Below are 8,142 nucleotides of genomic sequence, written 5' to 3'. Positions count from 1 at the left end.
TCACTGAGAACGTTCCGAGAATAATTAATTGTTTATCGATAAAGAACGCCGCGTCGAGAGTAGCGATGAAAATTAATTATCTTTGCCTAAGAGATTAATTGGCCATGGCATTTCAGGACCTGGGAAACAGATTACAAGTCAGAGACTGAAGAATATTCTAGGAATGCCCACAGCTGCGAGGAGGGTTGGCAGTCCTGGGGCGTGGTGAGCTGGCACTGAGAGGCTTGTTTATGTTGAGGCATGTGAAGGGGAAGGGCCGACCGCCGCGCCGCTCGCATTATGGGTCGGTTTGCGTCCTCCCTCTTCGCCCTTTGGTCTGTGCTTTTGGTGAACGTCGCTTGGACCGTCCAGGGACACCTGAGCCAGAATGCCATCAAGGATCCGACGGTGTTTGTGGTGCTCCTGGCCAGGAACAAGGAGCACACGTTGCCTTACTTCTTGACGTTGTTTGAGCGCCTCAATTACCCTAAGGAGAGGATGAGTCTGTTCGTTCGCTCTGACCACAACCAGGATAAGACGATTGACATCCTGCAAGATTGGCTGGAGGATAACAGAGACAAGTATCATTCAGTTGACGAGTATTTGGACCAACTTGGACCCAAGAAATACCCAGATGATAAGATTGTGTCAGATTGGAGTGATGAGAGGTTCAATAACATAATTGGCATGAAGGAGGAGGCTTTGAATAAAGCCAGGGGCATGTGGGCTGATTTTATATGGTTCCTGGACATGGATATTTTTCTTACAGAGCCTGATGCCCTTCACATACTGTTAAATGAAGATAAAGCCATCATAGGGCCAATGTTAAACTCCCTCGCCACATACAGCAACTACTGGGGTGGTATGACAGAAGATTATTGGTACACACGCACAGATGATTACCTTCCAATATTGGAACGAAAAGAAAAGGGATGCTTTGCTGTGCCTATGGTCCATTCTTTTGTGTTGGTTGACCTTACCCGGAGGGCTTCAGATAATCTTACATTTGTGCCAAAGAATGTTCAAGGCTACAATGGTCCAAATGACGATATTATCACTTTTGCGGTATCTGCAAAAAATGCTGGCATTGATATGTATGTTTGCAACTCCATAATATATGGGTTTATCCCTCCACCTCTTGATGATAATCAAGGTATGGACATTGACCTGAGACAGCTACTAAGCATAAAGCTTGAAGTTCTTGTTTTTTATCCAGAGGTACCGGTAACACCAAATTTAGCCAAATATGTACCTCCATTGCCAAAAAAGGATAAACTAGTGTTTGATCAGATATACTTGATTAGCCTCGCTCGTCGACATGAAAGACGTGAGAGAATGAAGCAGTGTTTTGACGAATTAGGTTTGGATGTCAATATTTTTGATGCTGTAGATGGGCAGCTACTGAACGATAGTTATCTCAAGCAGTTGGGAGTGAAGCAGTTAGCAGGGTACAAGGATCCCTGGGCACAGAGAGATATGACCTTTGGTGAGATTGGATGCTTCCTCAGTCACTATTTCATCTGGGAAGATATAGTAAACAATGGGTATGAACAGGTAATGTAGTGTAGGGGTTTGTAGATATTGTATTTAAATATGATTTTAAATTAGATAAATATTTGATAAAACAATATTAGTTGTGAAAAATTTTCTACACTTGCTCCCCTATCCCCCTTTTCACTACCATATTATCCTATAACGTCCTTAAACTTTTGACATCTAACACATTTTATCATAATCTTTAACTCTCCTTTGCCCTTTCTGACGCAATACTTTACCATAGTGCTATATGACCTCTGATGTTTAGCACATTTATTTTCAAACATTAAACATTAAACATTTCTACAGAAAGTTAAGTGATCATTATTGAACATGACTTTATACCTTCTGAATGCAGTGGCTTAAGCACCCTTGTCACCTCTACAAAAGCCAATAAAACTAAACCTTTTACATTTGGCAATATAGAGCTTAGACTGCTTATATATTTGATAGATCATCATCACAGTGTTTACGAGCTCTATCATGCCATAATACCATGTATGTGGAGGTTTATTGTCCTTTTCCCAGAGTGTTTAAAGTAAAGCAGTGAAAGTGAACCTGGATGTCACATTCATTATATATGTTCAGGGAAGATAGAGCTTGTCAAACTGCCTGGCAAACTTGTTGAATATAGCCCCACAATAAGTGAAATTTCTCATTCTTTGCCACAGCATAAAGCAAGGAGGCCATAGCATCACTTTATGCAACCCTTTATTGAACAATTACCAATTTTATAGATGTAATTTAATGTCTGTGTACAGATGGAGTAGTGGTAAACAATACATTCAAAGTGATTGCTGTGGCCTGCACTGTGGCACTCAGGGAAAAGTCGTCATATCACCACATATAATTTGTCAAAAAGGAGCTTGTATACTGCTTTTAATTACCACATAATGAGGGTCTACTTAAGAGTTCAGTCTTGACAGAATACTAAGGACACAGAGGCTATGACAGTCATCTAAGTCACTTCAGATGTCTTGGTAACTTTTATTGAGACCATTATGAAATGATATTCCAAGGGTTCATTAGGCCAAACTAAGATAATATTTGTAGGACCTTCACTGCTTGTAAAAATTGGGTTTAGTTGAGTTTGCTTTTTCAGTTCTTTCTTGTTTGTATAATTGCTACTTTTAAACTATCATTGCATGAATGAATTGCATGAACATTTGTTAGTTGAAGTAACTTTATGTTCATTGCTTAGGCACCTTTTTTTTTTTTATCTGGAAGTAGATTAAGTAGCATTGGTGAAAGCATGATTTTATATTTTAGATTATAAAGATCTTAATTGTTTTTATTTTAGGGAATCTGTTGAAGTGCCCCTAGAAAGTATTTATAAAACTTTTTAGACAAAGGCTTTTCTGTTATATTGTAAAAGTTCTATTTTTAATTTTTATTTGTGTATACCAATTCTTGTATATTATATATGTATATATTTTTGTTCAAAGACCTGTTCTAAGAAAAAAAATGTGTGCATAAGCATGTGTGTCTGAAAAGTGACCAAATAACTGACAACTCTTTAAACTTTTCATCTATCCCTTTCAGGTTCTACTCTTTGAAGATGACATTCGATTTGAGCCTTTCTTTAAAGAGAAAGTAAGGCACATGGTTCGGCAATCAACCGAATTAGTCGATTGGGATTTGATCTACCTTGGTCGGAAAAAACTCAAAAGTGCAGATGAACCATGGGTAAGCAAAAACTCTTTGGTTTGTGCTTATATGTGCAAAAATTCTGGTTTGTGTTTATATGCACAAATACTCTGGTTTGAGCTTGTATGTGCAAACACTCTGGTTTATGCTTATATGTGCCAAAATTCTTTAGTTTGATAAGGGATATTGAATAAATAAATCATCATTCTATTAGATTTTGTCTTTCGCTGATTGTTAGTATTTATGCTTGAGGAAGAAGCTTAGTTTAATTCATATTGTTGGCACTAATATTGTCATTATCATCCTTGTTGCTTTTATGATCATCATGATGATCATAAACACCATATATTGATATTTTGTCCAAGGCCTTAGCAATGTGGATAATAGTTTTTCCCCATAATTCTTTTTTTTTATGTAAATTATTTTTCAGCTATGATTATCATTATGAAATTTAGGGGAGTCCTTTTTATTATTTCAGTCAATGTTACTGTTCCTGTTACTTGTAGCATCCTATTGATTATTCCTTAGATAGTGAAATTAACAGATTATGGTGGTAGTGCTGATTTTAGATGCTTCTTTCCTTTTAAACAGGTGGATGATTCAGACTATTTAGTTCATGTCGGTTATTCCTATTGGACACTGTGCTACGTCATCACGCTTGAAGGTGCAAAAAAGCTCCTAGATGGTGAGCCTCTGGGGAAGATGCTGCCTGTTGATGAATACCTGCCAATCATGTTTGACAGGCACCCTGACGTAAGTTGCTTAGCCACAAAGGAGTCAATTAGTAGATCGTGCAACCTCATTTTTCCTTGAAAAAATGGGATTTTTTTTTTTTTTTTTACTCATGCTATCAATATTGGCAATGTTATTTTTGTTATGAATATTATTATTACTATATTGTTGCTGACATTACTAACAGCAGTATTGAATATTAGAAAATATTATTGAAAATCAAGGAAAAGGGTAAACAGGTGAGACAGGTAGTTCGCATTATTGGCTCATTGGTGATCGTACTTGTGGAGCTATCTTTATGTAAAAACAATAACTAAATTCAACACACAATGGGCAATGGCATGTGTGTACATGCCATGCCCGGCAGCTTGGTGTTAATTAAACAAAGAGATATCAATATAAATATTTGAGATACTAATGTAAATCATATTTTTCTATTAAAACCTGGAAATAATATTTCTGATTATTTCCAGGTAATGATCCATGCCCAGAGTTGTAAAACTATCATCATAATAAATTGGCAAAAAAAACATTATAAAATTAATTAAAGATGAAAGATGTTTATTGAAAGATGAGACAGGAGTTTTTAAATCCTGGATTTAATAATCAAGTATGACCCAGAGATGAAATTCAGGATGATTTTAAAACCATTATCTAATTTTTCTTTATTTATATATTTGGTTTTAGTTTTCCTCTCAGTTAGATATTGTATAGACATTGATAGAAAAAAGAAGAATTTAGTTGGTAATCCTGGCACCATTGGAAGCTGGGCAAATTAGATAAGAACATTTTACTGAAAATATTTCCTCTCCCTATCCCAGAACTCATTTTCAATGTAATATTTCAAGAAAAAATGTCAAATGATAGAAGGGTAATAATGTTTGTTGCTAAATCTTTACCCTTAGGATGATGTGGGGTTCAGGGCATGGTTGACTTAGTTGTGGCTCTAGGGTGCTATGTCAGTCATGTCATGGCCATCCTAGGTGCGACTGAGTGTTGGGTCATTCATGTCATGATACCATGATGCATGCATTACATTTTATGATGTTCTCTTTGAGTAGAAGTAGTGAATAAGACTGCATACTATCTCTTTATTTCATAAGATTTCTTTTCTGTTCTTTTCTTTTTCTTTTATCATCATCATCTCACTGAACCAAATTGTGGATGGCATAACCCATGCTATTGGCTTATCAGAGCTTATCTTTGTATAATAGTAGTGCAGTCACTTGTTTGGTTTCATAATTAGATACAGCCACTGAAAGTGAAGGAAAGCATACCATTTTTTAAACAGTTGCTTGTAATGATCCACTATAAATGATAATGGGCCCAAAGCAAGTATTTAAATTACTTGAATAAGTTGGGCACAAACAGGCAGTGTGTTAGTGGGTGCCAATAAACCTACATTAATGTTGAATGGGCTTTGGAAATTTATATAATAATATAAGTTGTCAACTGGAAACAGAGTTTTGTATGTTTGGGTGTAATCGGTGTATCATCCCTTCAGAGAGCATGATGTTGAATGCCAATTTTTTTTATTTTTTTATTTTTCCAGGAGGAATGGAAAGAGAGTTTTGACAACCGCAATCTAAATGCATATTCTGTGTCACCGTTATTTGTGTATCCAACCCACTACACTGGAGAACCAGGTTACATCAGTGACACAGAAGATTCAGTGACCATTATCAGTGATGAATCTCAAACTACTGTGGAACCAGAGCTTGAAGATAAAGGCTTAGGGCTGGAGGTTGGACTGAATGGACTGGGAAAGGAAGAACTCTGAACTCGGGTATAGTTGTAAAGGCTGGTGAAATTTCAAATTTGATCCATGATCTGACTAGTGTTGAATGGTGACTTTACTTTGTTTTCTAAATAAGCTTGAACCAATTGGTGTTTCCATGCTAATTTTTATTTTTATAAAGTGATAGTAGAATTTACTCTATTAAAGGTGGATATTATATGTCTGATTATGAAGATGAATGGTTTGTGAATGAAATTTGTAAATGATAATTTAAATTTGTTTTACTTCTTGTTTGTCATTGTAATTAAAATGATTAAAAAGGTTAATCATGCAAACAAGATGAAGTGCTTTATTAGATAACTTTGTGTTATTTTTAAAAATGTGATATTAATTATATGTAATTTATGTGCTAACATGGAAAGTTTAATCCAAATCACTTCTCGTTTTTCTAACAGACTAAAGTAAAAATAAAATTGTTTATTAATTTTGACTGGAATACTTATTGAAATTATAATATATATATCCTTATTTTGCACAAACAAGATCCTCAAATAGATATTCTATTTTGGTTTGACAGATGCTTTTTATTTGTGATATGAGATAATGGCTTTTAATTGTCAATGGTAATGTTTCTTATGAGTAATGATTGTAAAGATAGGAATTCTTTGGTATCTGATGTTCATATGTTGTTTGAATGTTAGATGTTTAAAAAAGTTACAGCATGTACGTTGTAGAATGATATTGTAATTGTAGATTGGTCATGCTTCAATAGCAGGACATATTTACAAGAGTATAGTGTTAATGATATTTTAAACCCTCAAATCAACCACAGTAATCATGATTACATGATCATAGTGTTTGAGGTTTGTTCTTTATTTTGCTATTATTTCTCTGAACTGCATGCTTGATCTCTTGTTTATTGTTGGTTAGAATGTAATTGCAGTTCACTCTAAAATAAATGTGAATGTAATAATTTTTTGGTTGGTCTGTTAACAGTTGTTAGTTTAATTTTGTTCGTTAGATGTTACATGCTCGTAACAAACACTGTGTTGTCAGTAGGAATGAGTATGCCATTTATACTCTGACCAGTATTTTTCATGTCAGTTGTTATACAACATATGCATACTTTCAGTTAAAACCAGTTCTTCATTGACTGGAGCTTTTTAGTATGAAGTTATAGTTTTGCCATCTTCAGTGCTAATTTGTGCCATTTACTTATAAACCAGTGCTTGCTAAATATTGTTATGAAATTTTTCTTGAGAGTCAGTTCAGAAAAGTCACAATGAGCTATTCTGAACCTTTATAAATGGGAGAAGGTTTTAAAAGTGAATTTGTAACTTGTGATAGCTGCATAATCTAGGCTGCTTTAACAGTTAAAGTAGGTGAAGAATCCACACCAAAACTACAAAAGTACAAAAAGAGGAACTTTTCCTTTTGAAATAGTATGATAGAGACTCATCCCAAAGGTATCATATTGAATATTACAGACTTTTAAAAGTAACTGGCAGATTTCCATTCCTTAAACAGTGCCATATTTATAGAAATTAGACATGAAAAATATGTACCTTAAACAGGTTTTAAGGTATTCAGATGTAGTGACTATAATTGTATTTGATGTTTTTTAGTTATTTTCCTTTCATGATCTAACCATTCTGCATAATGGATTTCGAGACTTTGATCTGTGTCTTAGACGTGCATAGTATACAAGTAATGTGATATGAATGGTGCTATAATAATGTGTTCATTGAATACTCTCACATATATTTTATTTTAATTTTCATTTCATTTTAGTATTAATTTTTTTTACTTCAAAATATTAGTGTAGTGATATTTTTTTTCCAGTGGATCAGTTAGGGTAGGTAACAGTGTGCAGAAAAGTTTTGTAAAGGTAACCAGTTCTAAAATTGGTACTTTACAGCAAATGAATTGTCCTTCTGCATGTTAAGCAATAATAAAGTTTTTTATATCAGCAATTATTGTTTCCTTGACTCTAGTCTAGAATGAATGGGTTAGATTAAATTCTTGCCAAAATCAGCAAAAAGGTTTACCTGTGGGGTGCACAGTTACTTTCAGGCATCTAAACTTAAGGAAAAGCTGAAAAACAAATTAACCTTTTATGAGTCATGGAATCTGAATAAAGAAAAATTATCTGTTGTACTGTATCATGCTCTTAACCTTTTCAGAATCCTGAACCTCAGATGAAAGCTATGAAACCCGTTCCCTAGAAACATTCACATATATTACTTTGCATGCAGTGTGTATAATGTTCTTTAATTATTGAGATTTGATTGTTCCATGCATATATGAGTATCATTAACCCATGATCCCCGGGTTAAAAATTTGGCCAGCGAGTTATTAACCCATTAACGCCAGTATATTTTGAAGCCGAAAATAAAAGATTCCGGGCGGCTACAAAACCGTTGGGCGGAGCTGCCCTGGACTCTGTCCGCCTGCAGGGGCCGCTGCTGCGTCAGAGCGCGATCCCCAATACAGCATCACACTGACGGGAC

At 34.9% G+C, this 8,142-nt stretch overlaps 1 protein-coding gene across 1 annotated transcript in view; it reads left to right on the top strand.

Moving 5' to 3' along the window:
* The window catches only part of LOC113811368 (glycosyltransferase 25 family member), a 7,633-nt gene extending 28 nt beyond the window's left edge, over window positions 1–7,605 (top strand). Inside the window, exons 1-4 of the mRNA XM_027363099.2 lie at window positions 1–1,533; window positions 3,058–3,201; window positions 3,754–3,915; window positions 5,447–7,605. The exon at window positions 1–1,533 is cut by the window's left edge and continues 28 nt beyond it. Of these exons, the coding sequence (XP_027218900.1) occupies window positions 280–1,533; window positions 3,058–3,201; window positions 3,754–3,915; window positions 5,447–5,674 (1,788 nt within the window). The 5' untranslated portion in view covers window positions 1–279 and the 3' untranslated portion in view covers window positions 5,675–7,605. The remainder of the gene's footprint in view (window positions 1,534–3,057; window positions 3,202–3,753; window positions 3,916–5,446) is intronic.
* The last annotated feature ends 537 nt before the right edge of the window (window positions 7,606–8,142 follow it).

This window comes from Penaeus vannamei, chromosome 8 (assembly GCF_042767895.1).
Source record: "Penaeus vannamei isolate JL-2024 chromosome 8, ASM4276789v1, whole genome shotgun sequence".
Taxonomy (NCBI): Eukaryota; Metazoa; Arthropoda; class Malacostraca; order Decapoda; family Penaeidae; genus Penaeus; species Penaeus vannamei.
This window is presented reverse-complemented; position numbering and strand designations above follow the sequence as displayed.